At 44.5% G+C, this 18,435-nt stretch overlaps 1 protein-coding gene across 1 annotated transcript; it reads left to right on the top strand.

Annotated features, from left to right (window-relative positions):
• Positions 1 to 3,802: 3,802 nt before the first annotated feature.
• On the top strand, positions 3,803 to 4,801 carry LOC128833638 (olfactory receptor 52M1-like). Its single transcript, XM_054021642.1, has one exon. The coding sequence runs from the start codon at positions 3,803 to 3,805 to the stop codon at positions 4,799 to 4,801; it is 999 nt and encodes a 332-aa protein (XP_053877617.1).
• Positions 4,802 to 18,435: the final 13,634 nt, after the last annotated feature.

Genomic DNA, 18,435 nt, shown 5'->3' with positions numbered 1-18,435 from the left:
TAGTTTCATTCCTGTTTTTGTAACTGTGAAGCTGAGCCCAGAGGGGAATCCTCTGTGTTTTAAATCTTTTTATTGCTCTGTAAAATTACCAGAAATCCTGATTTTGCAGGTGTGATTCTTTTTCTTTTTTCTTTATAATAAAGTTGGGTTGGGAAACAAGCACTGACCTGGTGGGATTACATCGTTATGCAGGTCTGGGATGACAAGCAGTGGCTTCGGAACTTTAGGATGAGGAACACCACCTACCTGGAATAGTGTGCTGAGCTTGCCACAGCCTTGAAGCACAAGGACATCCAACTGAGAGCTTTCCTCTTGGTGGAGAGGTGCGTGGTGATCTCAGTGTGTAAGCAACTGACTCCAGGCTGCTACCTGATTTTTATTAATCCATTTGGAGTTGGGAAGTCGATTATTGGGACTGCATTAATGCAAGTGTGCAGGGTCATTAATCACATCCTGGTGCACAAGACCGTGACGCTTGGTAACGTGCGTGAACTTGTGGATGGCTTTGCAGAAATGGGTTTCCCCAACTGCGGAGGTGCAATAGATGTCACACATATTCCAATTTTGGCACCGGGCCATCTTGCAATTGGTTCTTCTCCATAGTGTTGCAGGCGCTCGTAGATCACCGTGGGCGTTTCACTGACAATGCATGGTTATCTGGAAAAGTGCACGATGCATCAATCTTTAGGAACACCATCCTTTACTAAAAGGATTAAGTGGGACTTTCTTTCCAGACCAGAAGATCCCCAAAGCGGATGTCAAAATGCCCATATTGATCCTGGGAGACCTGGCATTCCTCTTAATGCCATGGCTCATGAAGCCGTACATGGGAGACCTGGATAGCAGTAAGGAGAGTTTCAACAATAGAGTGAGTAGGTGCAGGATGACTGTGGAATGTGAATTTGGCAGATTAAAGGCACGCTGGTGATGCCTTTATGGCACGTTAGACCTCAATAAGGAAAATATTCCCATGGTCATAGCCACGTGTTGCACATTGCATAATATTTGTGAAGGAAAGGGCAAAAAGTTTTCTCAGGCTGAGGCAGAACAGTTGGCTGCTGATACCAAGGCTGTTATAGTGACACAACAGGGGGCAATTCAAATCAGGGAGGCTTTGAGGCAACATTTTGAAAATGAGAACCAGCCACATTTGTTGCTGTGCTTGGGATTGTAATGCATAATGAAGTCCAGTTTTCGTAGGGTAGGAAGCAGCTGTGATGCTTCTGGGTGAGGATTCAATGTAAGGCAATGATAAAACTGCTTGCTTTTTTGCTGCTGACATCTATTATCATAACTTGCATGGAAACAAAGAGTGCTTATTATAGAAATACTTTTGCTTTTATTGCCAAAAAACACACCACCATGCACACACACACAGACACACACACTTTCTTGGGAAATGGAGGTACCAGGGGAGGGCTGAATTTTGGAGCTGAGCATAAGTTCAGCTGCTGTTTGAAAAGATGTCTGAGGGTGGTGGAGTGTAGGGGAAAGCATGAACACCCAGAAATCAGAAAGGAGTGTGTGCGTGGGGTTTGGGGAGGACATGGGAAACAGCTCTGAATGTGCTGAAGGGGTGGGCAGACACACATCTGCTCATTCTGGAGTATTATGAGGGACTGCAGCATGTCGGTTTGCTGCTCCAAAACTTTTATCAGCCTCTCCATTGTATCCCTAGTGTATGCCTCATTTTCTATCATTTCATGCTTGTCGCTTCCCATCCACTACCTGTGTTCTGTCTAGTCTGTATGAGAGTACTGCAGCACCTGCTGGAATATATCTTCTTTGCTCCATCTTAGGTGCTTTCTTATCCAGCGGAGATGCTTGGCTAGAGTGGAGGTGGTGCCTCCTTTCAAGGAAATATTTTGTGAAGCATTATTGTTAAGTACATGTACCGTATTGAAATGCTACATTAAAATACACTGCTGGTAACACACCAATCACTTTTCAGTTGACCCTTGACAAGCACACATGCCGGTGAACACTGCAAGCATGGTGAGTGTACCCTGGGGTGGGGGGACATTGTGCGTAGGAGAAAAGCAATGTGAAAGGGGTTATGGGGAACTGCTTAGGGGACAATAGTCTAAAGTTTCCCACCCTTTTCCACAGCCAGAGGACATTGTGGCAGATATCTCTCTTCTGAGGATAAGCAAGGAAGCAAGGATGCATCTACTACATGTTTGCAGCTTCTGCCCAGGTCTCTATACTGCTCGCCTGTGTGCCGCTTTGGTCCTTGCCCGAGTAATTGTAGAATGGGGGGGGATTGTCCCTCAATGTGGGAAGGAACAACGCAGCTCTGCCAAGGAACCTCTGGCAGAGAATTGCTGAATTCCTGCAGAAAAGTTTTCTAGAGATCTCTCTCGAGAATTCCCGTGAAATCTTGGTGTGCATCAATACCATGTTCCATGGTAGTGCTTAGCTGCATGGAGAAATGCCTAGCACACAGAAATAGAGCCAGCTTTGTGCATTTCTCTTCCCTCAACCCACCGCCACACTTCACAAAGCAAAACCACTTACCAGAGGTCTCCTCTCCTGCTTCTGGCTTGCCTTATTGTGACTACTGAGACTGGTTGGACATCTGCAGGGGAGAGAACAGCTCCTGACTGGATGCAGCACCAGGCGACCATGGCATGGGCTCCACAACTTCTAATGCCTCGGCCTCTTCACCAATGTCTTCGTCCTCTGGTTTAGCTCCAGTTTCTGTCATCTCCAGCCTGCCAAAGTATCCACAGGTGTCTTGACCATTGTTGTGGGGTTGCCACCGACGATAGCATTCAAATCCTTATAAAATTGGCAGGTCTGAGGCGCAGCCTCAGAGGGACCATTTGCCTCCCCTTCCTTCTAGTACATGTGCCTCAGCTCCTTCACCTTTGCTGTGCACTACAGTGTGTCCTGATCATAGCCCTTCTCCCACATGCTGTGTGAAATCTGCCAATAGGTATCAAACTTCCTACGGCTGGAGTGCAGCTGGGACTGCACAGCCTCCTCTCCCAAAATACTTAGCAGATCCAGCAGCTCCACAATGGTCCAAGTGGGAAAGCCTTTGCTGAGTGGAGCTGCCAAGGTCACCTGGGAAGCTGTGATGTGAGTACTACACACCAAGCAAACAGGAAGGGGAATTTCAAAATTCCTGGGCCTTTAAAGGGGGTAGGGTGGAAGGTGTTTACCTGGAAGCACAGAAGTGGAGTTCAAACTTCTGACAAGAGTGGTCAGGATGGACATTATGGGACACCTTCCCAAGGCCTATTGCTGTGATAGAATCAATTGCAAATGTCTACACTGGCACTTCGGTGACAAAACTTTTGTGTAAAAAGCATTACAACTCTTGTCAAGGTAGTTTTATTATGTCACTGAAACTGATGAGTTCCATCATCAAAAGTGGTTTTCCAGAGTGTACACCTCCACTGTTTCTTCACCAAAAGCTGCCCTTTGGTGAAAAAACTTGGCAGCGTAGACAAGGCCTAAGGAACAATGATGGATAACCAGTATCGACACTCATGTTTCCTGCTGGTGTCTATTACGGCTTCCCACACCATGATGTGTGGGAATTATTGAAGCACGGAGCACCATAAAATATGCAATTGGCATTAGTAGCATCAGTTCTTCATAATTCTTATCTCTGAATAATGAAAATGTCATTTTTCAGTGTGTGAAGATCAACCAATTTGCTTCACCCATGAGAATATCCCACAGTAGCGTATGTAGTGTCTCATATTGACAATGTCTCTCCATCCAGGCATTTCTACTGAGACCATCACCATAGGCCTGGACACATACAGGAAGTCGGGGGAACATACGGCCTATGCAGGAGATACCTCTCTGCCTCAGAGTTGGAAACCTTCTCCCCTACTCCATGTCAGATTCCAACACAACCGACTTCACCAACCCCTCCACCTTCATCCTGCTGGGCATTCCTGGCCTGGAGGCAGCCCACGTCTGGATCTCAATCCCCTTCTGCACCATGTACGGCATAGCTGTCTTAGGAAACTTCACCATTCTATTCATTGTGAAGAGGGAGCCAACTCTCCATGAGCCCATGTACTATTTCCTCTGTATGCTGGCTGTCATTGACCTGGTCCGATCCACATCCATCCTGCCCAAAATGCTGAGCATCTTCTGGTTCAATTCCAGGGAAATAGATTTCAATTCCTGCCTCACCCAGCTGTACTTTATTCACTGCTTCTCAGTGATAGAGTCTGGGATTTTCGTGGCCATGGCTTTTGATCGCTATGTGGCCATCTGTGATCCATTGAAACATTCCACTATCCTGACAAACCACGTGGTGGCCAAGATCGGGCTGGCCGTGATGCTGCGTGGCAGCATGCTCATACTGCCCTATCCCTTCCTGGTGAGGCGGTGGCCATATTGCAAAACCAACATCATCCCCCACTCATACTGTGAGCACATAGCCGTGGTGAAACTGGCCTGCGCAGACATCCGCATCAGCAGTTACTACAGTCTCTCTGTGGCATTCTTTGTGATTGGTCTGGATATGTTTTTTATCACCATGTCCTATACCCAGATCCTCAGGGCCATCTTCAGCCTCCAAACAAAGGATGCCCGGCTCAAGACTTTTGGGACCTGTGGTTCGCATGTCTGTGTGATCTCAGCCTTTTACATCCCAATTCTCTTCTCCTCCCTCATGCACCGTTTTGGCCACAATATGCCCCTGCATTTACACATTCTCATTGCCAACATGTACCTCCTTGTGCCCCCTATGCTAAACCCCATCATCTACGGAGTGAGGACTAAACAGATCCGGGGCAGGCTGCTCTGGCTCTTTACTCATAAAGGGACCTAATATTTTCTCCTGGTGCTCTGGCTCTCAGACCGAGCTCTGAGAAGAGCTGGCTGGTGACATGATGCTGGGCCCTCTTCCCTGAATCACTTATTGGACAGTCAAAGGGTACGTCTTCACTACCCGCCGTAGCAATCTACACTACACTTCACTACACTACCGTAGCGGGTAGCAATCGATTTATCCGGGATCGATATATCGCGATCAGATGCGATATATCGATCCCCGAACGTGCTCACGGTCGACTCCAGAACTCCACCAGAGCGAGCGGCAGTAGCGCAGTCGACGGGGGAGCCGTGGCCGTCGATCCCACGCCGTGTGGACCCCAGGTAATTCGATCTTAGATACTTCGACTTCAGCTATGCTATTCGCGTAGCTGAATTTGCGTATCTTTGATTGATCCCCCCCCCCAGTGTAGACCAGCCCAAAGTGACATTAATCCTTTCCTGGCCTTACTGTTCTGTTTCAGTGTGACAAACTGGGGACATAGAACTCATTAACTTATAGGGTTGCCACCTTGCTAATTTCTGGTAACTGGACCCCAGAGGCCCTGCCCAGTTCTTTCACCAAGGTCCTGCCCAGCTGTGCCTCTTCCCCTGTAGGCCCCACCCTTGTTGCTCACTCCTCTCCTCCCCACCCCCTTCACACATTACCACCTCCTACCCAACTTGATACATGGGCACTTCCAAGGGCTAATTAGGCACTTGAAATCTTATCTTTTTAACATATAACGTAGCAATTAGCTGACAGAAATAATGTATCACATTCCTATATACAATTAATGACTACAGGGTGACTACAGGGCTCTGGGAGTACGGGTGAAGGAGTTTGGAGCGCAGGTCAGTCTGTTTGTTTGTTTCGGTTGTTTGAAGGACCGTGTGCTGTGGCTGGCAGTTGGAAGCTGTGAGCTTCAAAGGAAGGTTTGAAAGCTAGAAGCCTCTGGTAAGTGGCTGAGCCTTAATCAGTGGGCGGGGCATTCATACAGGCCAGGGCTTTATAAAGCAGCGCACAAGCGACCAGGGAGCTTTTGCGAACAGGGGCTGCTAACTGGGAGTTTCGCAAGGGAGTTGGGAAGGGAGCAGGAAGGGGGCGAGGGTCCCTTGCCGGTTCTATCTGTTTTCCCTTTATTCCCCTTAATACCTATAAGCCAACTACATTCAAAACTTCTTGCTTAACAACCCTTTCAGCGGACAGGGGGCTGCAGACAGGAGTTTGACAGAGGGAGGCTTATGATGGTTAGGAAGACCCGCAACACCTGTGCCAGCACTGCTTCTGTCTCCTCCACCTGTGCCTGTAGCCAGACAGAGCGCCTGAGCATGGATGCTTCTACCCAGATCCTGCTGTGGTTTTGCAGAGACTGTAACTTGCAATTTCCACTTACTGATATCCAGGCTGGGGGGACCATCCAATATGAGAGGTGCCTGCTGGTGGAATCTCTCAGGCAGCAGGTGGGAGAGCTACAGGAGGAGGTGGCTAGGTTGAGAAGCATCCGAATCCACGAGCAATTCCTCGACAGTGTCCATGTGGAGACAGCTGAGGTAGCTGTCCCAGTACACAGGACTGCTGATACACCACCGGTGGAGGAGGAGATGGCTCAGGGTGGACACTGGCAGCTGTTTACTTCTGGCAGCAGGCAGTGCTCCACCCCTGCTCCGAACCCTCCTGCCGTGGTAATAGGTAACCGTTATGCTCTTCTTGATACAGGAAAGAAGGAATCACTCCCTACAGTAAAGGAGGAGAAGCCTCGTGCCCCTAAGGCTGGGAGGTCTGCTGCCACCACTGCGAATAGGAAACGTAGGGTAGTGGTGGTCGGAGACTCTCTGCTGAGGGGTACGGAGGCGCCCATCTGTCGCCCTGACATCTCATCTCGGGAGGTATGCTGCAGAGTGCTCCCAAGAAGGAGCTCTGGGAAGGATTTCCTGAAGCAACTAAAGAGTTTATGGGAGATAGGCCAAAACTAGTCTCGGGGCCTTGGTGTTTGGAGCACAGATCTCTACTCCCAGAGGGAGGGACTAGAAGGGAAGCTGTAAACCCAGAACCAGAGGCAGGTCCTCAACATGGCTCATAATCAGGAAATCTTAAAAGCACAGGGACCCAGCATGTGGAACCCAAACAAAGTCACCCATTGGGGGTCCAGCAGCTGGAGCTGGAGCAGGGCTGTGAGAGCAAACCTGGAGCTGCTACAAGGATGTTAGGGGACTATGAGTGGAAGGGGAGTGGGGCTGGGCAGGGAGGTCGCCACAAGATATTCTCTTCACCCAAATGTGGTTCCCCTGACCTCAGTTTTTCCCTGAGCGTTCTCATTCCTGGACAGGTCCAGCAAGGCTCCCTGAAAGAAATGTTTCCTGAACCAGACAGTGCCGGCTTGGGTCAGGGAGAGGTTTTGTCTCTCCATTGGAAAGTGCTCCCCAGAATGGAAAAGGCAGGAAATCCCTGTTCTAGTGGATTTCATCTCAACTCTCTCTCTCTGTGGGGGCTGAGGAACTCCAGGCTGATATTTTCAATACTCATGGTCTCTAGTAGCTGCTTTGTATGAAGGGGCAGCACAAGATCAGGATTGAGGATATTCGAAGCTGAAGCCAGCAACTGTCCCCATGAGCACTGTGTAGGTTTTGGCAGCTTTCTTACTGGGGACACATTATTAGAGTGAAAGACCAGCAAATTCTGAATTGGGCACACCAAGGAAGTCTACTACATGGCCAGCGATCACGTGGGCAACAAAAGTTTTGGTGGCACGAGAAGGCTGCCACTGTGCAAATATACAGTGCTCGGTTTGCAAGGAGGCTACATTCCTTTGGGATTTGCCATGAAGATGATGATGATGACTCATGGGATAAATGGCCCCCCAGATACTGTGGCAAAAAGTCCGTTGATCCAGTAATGTGTGTGAGGCTGATGTCTAACAAACAGAAAGCACAGTTGAGACTTGCTGAAGAAGGAAAGCAAGAGGGACATTTTCAGTGGGTCACATATTTTGTGTGTGATGGTGTGACAAGGCGCACTCGCCCCATACTGGATGGGGAAGGGTTAACCCTACATTGTGGGCTGAGGAAGCTATTTATATGGGCAGAATATTTAACAGTACAAGTGAGAATTCGGATTCAATTTGTCTGATGTTCAGCAGCTTATTTGAGAAAGAATTACACAAGCAGTTTAAGGTTATATAATGCATGTATTCTTAGTGACCCTCAATTCCCCAAGCATATACCCTCAGTAACTATGTTAGCCTTACACAGTATCCTGATTGGCAAAATGATTTGAAATGATGACCTCTTCTCTTCACTTCTCTTCTCAGTCATCAGGTCTATCAAAGATCCCCCAAGGCAAGGCCTTGACTGCATAGAGACCCTCTAGTTTAAAGTCCTACAAGGATCCCATGCAGCAGAATATTTCCTACTCTGTCTTATGGCATTCCAGACCTCTTCAGATAATAATTAAGGAATCCCCCACAACACTAAATTACTTTGCTTAATGTTTATAACTTTTTCTCTCAAAGGAGTCACATGTCCCAGAAACATGCCCTATGGGTGTTCATTACTAATTATCTCCTAATTAATATTTTGGAAGGGGGTTGGAGAGGAGGTATTTGTTACGGGACATTCCATATGTTTTATGAAAATATATTTATGAATGTGAACATGAAATAACTGGAATATGCTTTATGCCAATTACCCCTTGTATGATATCTGTCTGAAGTTAGAAACATAAGGTATCAACTTGTATAACTTATGTAATTATGAAAAGCAAGGGCCATTAAGGATACTTCAGAAACTTGATGACTCTTAAGCAAGAAACCAGAAGCTGTGAATGGCTTTGTTTTCATGTAACCTTCCTGTGGATGTGTGGGCCAGCCCATGCAGTTTGGCGATGGGGATCTCGCAGAGACATGTGACCAGGTCACCTGATACTGGAACCATCTTAAAACATGTATTTTACTTGAGGAGATGGGGGGCGGGTATGTCAAACTGAGACAAAGGACTCCCGCCTTTGGCCAAATCTATATAAGGGTGGGGAGCAGGACAAAGGAGAGTGCCAGTCATGAGAAAACCCCTGCTTACCAGCTAACACATCTGGTGGAACTAACAAAGACTGAACCGGGGGAAGGATTGGGCCCAGACTAGGAATGAGTCTAGTCTGTAAAAGTTTATTGGAACATCTTTGAGGGTGAGATATTACATATAACCAGTTTCTTAGTGTATTAAGCTTAGCTTTGCGTGTTTGTTTTATTTTGCTTAGTGACGTACTTTGTTCTGTATGTAATCTTTTCTGATCACTTAAATCCTACTTTTTATACTTAATAAAATCACTTTTGTTTATTAATAAACCCAGTGTAAGAAATTGTTACATTGGCATACCTCTCCTACCTCTCTTTACCTCTATTTACTTTATCTTATTTTCCTATTTGTATGCATATTTGTATCTGAAGTTATGAATATTAACTATGTATCTGTATTTCAAATGTTTTTTTGCTTCTTTGGTAAATCCCACAAGGTATTTTACATCCACTCTCACCAGCATATACTGAATGGTCTATTCAAGTTGATGGCCCATTAATGAGGATAATGGAAGAAGCTTATCCCCAACTGATGGATTTTCCTGTGAACATTCTAGACAGAATATGGGTAATGGCCTCTACTATGATTCACTGAAGTATACAAGGGCACGTAACCAGTTCATGTGACACTAGACTCCACCTTCTGCCTGAACTTTTCCACTAACTATGGTGGGGGATTGTTTGAGACAATGAAGTTCCCTAAACCTGGCAGAGTATATAAAAGGGGAAGTGACATCACCACTTGACCTCATTTCCACCACAACTCAATCCCTAAAAACATGGCTAGAGGAAAAAGACTTTGACTGGGGAGGTGGTCCTAAGCTGGAAAGGAGAAATCACAAATTCAGATTGCAATTTTGCTTTATTTCTTAGGCAACCACCTTTGATCAGTACACTTATTACTTATAACCACGTAAAATCTATCTTTCTGTACAGAATAAATCAGTTTCATATTGGAAGGGCATAAAAAGGATCAGTTCTAGGTCCAGTTCTGTTCAATATCTTCATCAATTATTTAGATAATGGCATAGAGAGTACAGTTAGAAAGTTTGAGGATTCTACCAAGCTGGGAGAGGTTGCAAGTGCATTGGATGATAGGATTAAAATTCAAAATGATCTGGACAAACTGGAGAAATGGTCTGAAGCAAATAATATGAAATTAAATAAAGACAAATGCAAAGTACTCCATTTAGGAAGGAACAGTCAGTTGTATGCATACAAAATGGGAAATGACTGCCTAGGAAGGAGTACCGTGGAAAGGGATCTGGGGGTCATAATGTACCACAAGTTATATATGAGTCAAGACTGTAACACTGTTACAAAAAAAGTGAACATCATTCTGGGATGTATTAGGATGAGTTTCGTAAGCAAGGGATGAGAAGTAATTTTTCCGCACTCCTTTGCCCTAATTAGGCCTCAACTGGAGTATCGTGTCCATTTCTGGGTGCAACATTTCAAGAAAGCTGTGGACAAATTGGAGAAAGTCTAGAGAAGAGCAAGAAAAATGATTAAAGGTCGAGAAAATATGACCTATGAGGCAAGATTGAAAAAATTGGGTTTGTTTACTTCGAAAAGAGAAGACTGAGAGGGGCAATGATAACAGTTTTCAAGTACATAAAAGGCTGTCACAAGGAGGAGGGAGAAAAATTGTCCTTCTTAACCTCCGAGGATAGTACAAGAAGCAATTGGGTTAAATTGCAGCAAGGGCAGTTTAGGTTAGACCTTAGGAAAAACTTCTTAACTGTCAGGGTGGTTAAGCCCCGGAATAAATTGCCTAGAGGGTTGTGGAACTCCATCATTGGAGATTTTTAAGAGCAGGTTAGACAAACACCTGTCAAGGATGGTCTAGATAATCCTTAGTCCTGCCATGAGTGCAGGGGAATGGATTAGATGACCTCTCGAGGTCCCTTCCAGTCCTATAATTCTGACTCTACGATTTTTGTGAAAAGTTTTTAGACATATTAGGAGTAGTAAATCAGAAGCCCTTTCAGGATACTGCTTCTCTGCTCACAGCTGTAAAAAGCTCAAAGCTTGTCACAGCAGGGAAATGATAATTAACTTGGTCTGCTCTGTGGAAGGGGAAACTGAGGCACATCAGCTCATGGCATTGATAAATATCTGTATTGAGTTGTCACCAGTTGGAAAAGCACAATGATTAATAATGTGGCACAGACACAATGAGAGATTTCCTAGCAACCCAGAGAAATGACACTTGTGGACTTCTGAGATCACTAGGCTGATCTACAAAGCGTTACAATGTACACAGAAGTTGTGGGGTATTACAAAGCAATACCATGGCACTGCTATATTTAACATGGTGATATGATTATGATGTGTTTTATATAAAGTATATCATATAAGGTATCAATGGAAATGTTATGATTTGCTGAATATGGTTACCCTGTTTGCATACATGTATCATTTTTGTACCTAAAGTTATGAACATTGACTATGTCCCAGTATTTCAAATGTGTTTGCTCCTGAGTAACACCCAGACTGTAGGTTACATCCAGTCTAGCCAGCACATAGTGGATGAACCATTCAAGGTAATGGCCCATTAAGAAATATGATTGGCCTTAGAAGAAGCTAATCGAAATCTGATGAACTTTCCTGGGAACATCCTAGCCAGGATATGAGTAATGTCCCTTGATATGAATTATCAAAGAATGCAAGGCCATGTGACCAGTTCAACTTGTGTCTGTACTTTTCTGCTAACTATGCTGAAGGCTTTTGCTTGGAAAAATGAAGTTCCCTCCACATGACAAAAGCTATGACAAGAGGAAGTGACATCATCACTTGGTCTCACTCCCCCCACAAGTGAACAACTTTAAACACCTTAGGAACAAGAACTGAACTGGGGATGTGGCCCCAGTCTGAAGGGATTTCTAGCCTGTGTATGGAAGATTGGTGGACTGTTTGTACCATGAGGGTGAGACACGGCTTGATGCAAACCCTGTCTAGTGTATAGAACTTAAAATGCAGTTTCATTTATTTATTAGGTAACCAACTTTTATCTTTCATCATTACGCTATTACTTATAAGCACTTAAAATCTATCATTCTGTACTTAATCAATTTGTTTTATATCTTTTAACCTAAAACAGTGTGTTGTTAGCAATGTTTGTTCGAAATCTGTAAGGGAAGTCTGCTCAGGAACAGGGGCTGGTGCATTGTCCTCTTCACATTGAGGGAGGGGTGGACTAATTGTCAGGCTTTGACCAGGGCAAGATGGTACAGCTCTGGGGAACTATCCTGGGGAACTGGGAGGAACTGGCTGGAATCTCTCTATTATTGGTTAACGAGTAGCTAGTGAAAGTTTTCATGTAACTGTAGCTGGGTGTGTCTCTGTATGGATTTTTGCAAGACCTGGGGAGGATTGTGGCTTCCCACAGCCTCACAATGTGAGGGGGTCACAGATTGGCATGCAAGAGGGCTCAGTGGTTGCACCCCGGGGAAGTCTGTCACACTCACCAATGAATAAATCCTTCTAGACCATTTCCCACTTGTCATGCAATCAGTTACTGACAGAGAGACTGTGGTTATGGCAGGGAAGCCAGGACTCTTCGGTTCTGTTTGTCATCCTTTCTGTGACCTTGGCAAGTCACGTGTCCCTTTGCCTCTATTTACCTATCTGTATATTGAGGATCTGTTCATAGTGACTTTCGTTTGCTAAGAGTTTTGAAGATCCTTAAATGAAAGTATGATGACAGTTACTAATGAGAATTACTGATCTCTGATCCCTTAGCCGGCAGAAAGTGTTAATGTCTCCCCTCAGTCATCTTTTCCACAACTGTCTATCTACTATCTACCCATCCAACCTGTGCATTTACAGGATATCAGACCATATGGAGACATAGACATTAACCCTGGTTTTCTTACTAATCAACTATAATTGTAAAATGTACAGAAATAAACAGAACAGCCAATAACTATAATTTTTAAATATAGACAAATACACAGAACAGCCAATTTCTCTCTAACTCAGCACGGAGCCCAAGAGTTCTCATCTCCCTTTGGGAAGGTCCCTTATTTGCTGTTTATACAGAAGTGCAGACATGGAAAGAGCGAGATTGGCTAGAGTATCTCCAGTCTCTGGCCTGTTTACATTCAGATGCCGCTTCTCCCCTAGAGGCTGAGCGAATCCCCCCTGGGATTGCACAGAGACATATAAACAGTGCAGATGCCTGTGACTTCTCTTCTTGTAAGATGTTGCTGCAGATTCTGGGGTAAGAAAGGCGTGGGACACGGCTACCTGAGGGGGATTCCCAGGGAAGACACTTCCATCTCAGGATTCACAGGTACCCATCTCTTGCCGAGGAGATGACCAGCTCCACAAACCTAATGTAGTATATGTATGGTGGGATAGAGTGTAAGTCTGTGGTCCTTTCTGCTCTGCACACCCATTAAACATCTCAAATACCTTGCTATGTGTTACGAGTTTTCTCCAGTATCACAGGCCAAAATATCACCTTTTGCTGTGGCTCCCCATCTGGTTGAAAGCCTCTGGTCCAACATGGCTACATTTCAGTGGCAGAGGGGATCCTTCAGGATGAGAGGTGTTAGTGGATGTATAACATAAGGTCAAATTCTGAGGCCGTGGCCCGTAGTTTACTCAGACCCCACTGAGGCAAAACTGCCCTTGGAGTAAGAACTGAGTAAACACCTCAGGATCCAGCTGTGTGTTAATATACAGAGACCATCACCACCTCCCCTTGCATCTCAGGGCTCTGGCTGTTAATGGGGGAGGGGAGCTGTTAGCTCACTTTTATCTGCTGGAAAGGATGGAGTTTCCAGGGCTTCTCACTGGAACAATGATAAGAATTTTTCAACATGGGCAAGACGTCTTCTCTGCTAGCTTCATTCAAGAAGTCAGCTGAAATGTTATCTCTGAAACTTAAAAAAATAATTCAGCCTGAAGCAGACACCCAGCTTGGGAAATTTCAGTCCAAATGCTTACTGTTTGGCAAACTTATGAGCAACTGAAAATGAGGTCTCCTAATTGAAGGTGTCAGAGAATGTTAACTAAAGTTGGTTCCACCAGCACCACCTACAATGGCAATCCATTTGTGAGTCATATTCACCTAAGATCTTTGTTCCAATAATGTCTGTGGCAAGGAGTTCCACAGGCCAAATATATATTATGTAAACAGTTTTCTTTGATCAATGTTATATGTTCAGACTGTCAATGTAATTGAACGATCCCTTATACTCCAGTGCTAGAAGTCTAAATCGTAAAATGGGTGAACCAGAGTGCTTTATATTAAATGAGGATATTGATATAATTGGCATTAAAGAAACTTGGTGGAATGAAGATAATCAATGGGATACAGTAATACCAGGGAACAAAATATATTGGAAGGATAGAACAGGGCGTCCTGGTGGGGAAATGACATTATATGTGAAAGAAAGCCTAGAATCAAATGAAGTAAAAATCATAAATGTATCAAACAGTACCATAGAATCTCTATGGATGGAAATTCCATGCTCTAATAATAACAATATAGCGGTAGGGATATATTACCGACCACGTGACCTGGATGGCGATAGTGAATGTGAAATGCTCAGGGAGATTAGAGGTTATTGAAATAAAAATCTCAATTATAATAGGGGATTTCATTTATCCCCATATTGACTGGGTACATGTCACCTCAGAATGGGATGCAGTTGACACCTTAAATGATTGATTCTTGGAGAAGCTGGTCCTGGAACCCAACAGAGGAGAGGCAATTCCTGATTTAGTCCTAAGTGGAGCACAGGATCTGGTCCAAGAGGTGAATATAGCTAGACCTCTTGGTGATAGTGGCAGGAAAAACACCACAGCAGCCCAACACTGTAGCATTTAATTTCAGAAAGGGGAACTACACAAAAATGAGGAGGTTAGTTAAACAGAAATTAAAGGGTACAGTGCCAAAAGAGAAATCTCTGCAAGTGTCATGGAAACTTTTTAAAGACACAATAATAGAGAATCTATACCCCAAATTAAAAAAACATAGTAAGAGAAAAAAAAAAAGAACAACCGTGGCTAAACAACAAAGTAAAAGAAGAAGTGAGAAGTAAAAAGGCATCCTTTAAAAAGTGAAAGTTAAATCCTATAGGAAAATAGAAAGCAGCATAAACACTGGCAGATGGAGTATAAAAATACAATTAAGAAGGCCAGAAAAGAATTTGAGGATTAGTTAGCCAAAGACTCAAAAAGTATTAGCAATTTTTTTTTAAGTACATCAGAAGCAGAAAGCCTGCTAAACAACCAGTGGGGCCACTGGACAATTGCAGTGCTAAATAGATTCATAGATTCATAGATTCTAGGACTGGAAGGGACCTCGAGAGGTCATCGAGTCCAGTCCCCTGCCCGCATGGCAGGACCAAATACTGTCTAGATCATCCCTGATAGACATTTATCTAACCTACTCTTAAACATCTCCAGAGATGGAGATTCCACAACCACCCTAGGCAATTTATTCCAGTGTTTAACCACCCTGACAGTTAGGAACTTTTTCCTAATATCCAACCTAGACCTCCCTTGCTGCAGTTTAAACCCATTGCTTCTTGTTCTATCCTTAGAGGCTAAGGTGAACAAGTTTTCTCCCTCCTCCTTATGACACCCTTTTAAATACCTGAAAACTGCTATCATGTCCCCTCTCAGTCTTCTCTTTTCCAAACTAAACAAACCCAATTCTTTCAGCCTTCCTTCATAGGTCATGTTCTCAAGACCTTTAATCATTCTTGTTGCTCTTCTCTGGACCCTTTCCAATTTCTCCACATCTTTTTTGAAATGCAGTGCCCAGAACTGGACACAATACTCCAGCTGAGGCCTAACCAGAGCAGAATAGAGCAGAAGAATGACTTCTTGTGTCTTGCTCACAACACACCTGTTAATACATCCCAGAATCATGTTTGCTTTTTTTGCAACAGCATCACACTGTTGACTCATATTTAGCTTGTGGTCCACTATAACCCCTAGATCCCTTTCTGCCGTACTCCTCCCTAGACAGTCTCTTCCCATTCTGTATGCGTGAAACTGATTTTTTCTTCCTAAGTGGAGCACTTTGCATTTGTCTTTGTTAAACTTCATCCTGTTTAACTCAGACCATTTCTCCAATTTGTCCAGATCATTTTGAATTATGACCCTGTCCTCCAAAGCAGTTGCTATCCCTCCCAGTTTGGTATCATCCGCAAACTTAATAAGCGTACTTTCTATGCAATGGTGCCATATCTCAACGAATATTTTGCATCGGTGTTTAATGAGGCCAATGAAGGTATTAGGGATACTAGCACCGTGACAGAGGGGCAAACAGAATGGGGGATTACCGTTTCCGAGGTAGAAACAAAACTCGAACGCCTTGATGGGGCTAAGTCGGGAGGATATTGAAGGAATTGGCGCGGGAAATAGCAGGCCCATTAGCGATAATATTTAATGAATCTGTAAACTCGGGGGTGGTTCCATTAGACTGGAGAATAGCTAATGTGGTTCCTATTTTCAAGAAAGGAAAAAAAAGTGATCCGGGTAACTACAGGCCTGTTAGTTTAACATCTGTAGTGTGCAAGGTGCTGGAGAAAATTCTGAAAGAGAAACTAGTGGAGGACCTCGAGGTTACTGGCAAGTGCGATAAATTACAACATGGTTTTACGAAGGGCAGATCGTGCCAAACGAATCTGATCTCCTTCTTCGAGAAAGTAACGGACTTATTAGATAAGGGAAATGCAGTGGACCGAATATACCTGGATTTCAGTAAAGCGTTTGATACTGTACCCCATGAGGAATTATTGGTTAAACTGGAAAAGATGGGGATCGATATGAAAATTCAGAGGTGGATAAGGAATTGGTTAATGGGGAGAACGCAGCGGGTGGTATTGAAGGGTGAACTGTCAAGTTGGAGGGAGGTTACCAGTGGAGTTCCTCAGGGTTCGGTTTTGGGACCCATTTTATTTAATCTATTTATAACTGACCTCGGAACCGATTGCAGGAATAGACTGATAAAGTTTGCGGATGATACGAAGGTAGGAGGCGTTGCCAATTCGGAGGAGGATAGGGATATTCTGCAGGGAGACTTGAATGAGCTTGTGAATTGGAGTATCAGAAATAGGATGAAATTTAATAGTGAAAAGTGTAAGGTGATGCATTTAGGGATGACTAACAACAATTTTAGCTACAAGCTGGGGACGCATTGGTTAGAAGTAACGGAAGAGGAGAAGGACCTAGGGGTTCTTGTAGACCATAGGATGACTATCAGTCGACAATGCGACGTGGCGGTGAAAAAAGCCAATGCGGTCTTGGGATGCATTAGGCGAGGTATATCTAGTAGGGATAAGGAGGTGCTGCTTCCGTTGTATAAGGCGCTGGTGAGACCTCATTTGTAGTACTGTGTGCAGTTCTGGTCTCCCATGTTTAAAAAAGATGAACTTAAATTGGAACGGGTGCAGAGAAGAGCCACTAGGATGATCAGAGGAATGGAAAACCTGTCATATGAAAGGAGACTGGAGGAGCTCGGATTGTTTAGTCTGACAAAACGAAGGTTGAGGGGGGATATGATTGCTCTCTTTAAATATATCAGAGGGATAAATACAAGGGAGGGAGAGGAATTATTTCATCTTAGTACTAATGTGGGCACGAGAACAAATGGATATAAACTGGCCATGGGGAAGTTTAGGCTTGAAATTAGACGAAGGTTTCTGACCGTCAGAGGGGTGAAATATTGGAATGGCCTTCCGAGGGAAACGGTGGGGGCGAAGGACCTTTCTGGTTTTAAGATTAAGTTAGACAAGTTTATGGAGGGAATGGTTTAATGGTAAAACATATTAGCTGAGGAATACCAAGCAATGGCAGGCAAACAGTATAATGGCTAACAAGGGTTAGGCTGGAGACTCTTGCCTACATGCTCGGGGTCTTGCTGATCGTCATGTTTGGGGTCGGGAAGGAATTTTCCTCCAGGGTAGATTGGCTGAGGCCCTGGAGGTTTTTCGCCTTCCTCCGCAGCATGGGGCAGGGATCCCTAGCAGGAGGGTTCTCTGCCAATTGAAGTCACTAAGACACAGGATTTGGGGACTTCATCAGCAGAGTCAGGGAAAGGGTGGGGACGGTTTTGTGGCCTGCAGCATGCAGGGGGTCAGACCAGATGATCATAATGGTCCCTTCTGACCTTAAAGTCTATGAGTCTATGAGTAATATCTAAGTCGTTGATGAAGATATTGAACAGAGCCGGTCCCAAAACAGACCCCTGCGGTATCCCTAAAGGAGCACTCAAGGATGAAAAGGCCATTGCGGAGAAACTAAATGAATTCTTTGCATCAGTCTTCACGGCTGAGGATGTGAGGGAGATTCCCAAACCTGAGCCATTCCTTTTTGGGTGACAGATCTGAGGAACTGTCCCAGATTGAGGTATCATTAGAGGAGGTTTTAGAAGAAATTGATAAATTAAACAGCAATAAGTCACTAGGACCAGATGTTCTGTAAGAACTAAAATGTGAACTTGCAGAAGTATTAACTGTAGTCTGTAACCCATCATTTAAATCAGCTTCTGTACCAGATGACTGTAGGATAGGTAATTTGATGCCAATTTTTGAAAAGGGCTCCAGAGGTGATCCTG

Source organism: Malaclemys terrapin, chromosome 1, assembly GCF_027887155.1.
Source record: "Malaclemys terrapin pileata isolate rMalTer1 chromosome 1, rMalTer1.hap1, whole genome shotgun sequence".
Classification (NCBI taxonomy): domain Eukaryota; kingdom Metazoa; phylum Chordata; order Testudines; family Emydidae; genus Malaclemys; species Malaclemys terrapin.
The sequence above is the reverse complement of the archived record's forward strand: the minus strand, read 5'-3'. Positions and strand labels throughout refer to the sequence as shown.

Excerpts from the sequence above, each read along its gene's own strand:
- LOC128833638 (XM_054021642.1), top strand. The coding sequence starts at position 3,803 with ATGCAGGAGATACCTCTCTGCCTCAGAGTTGGAAACCTTCTCCCCTAC.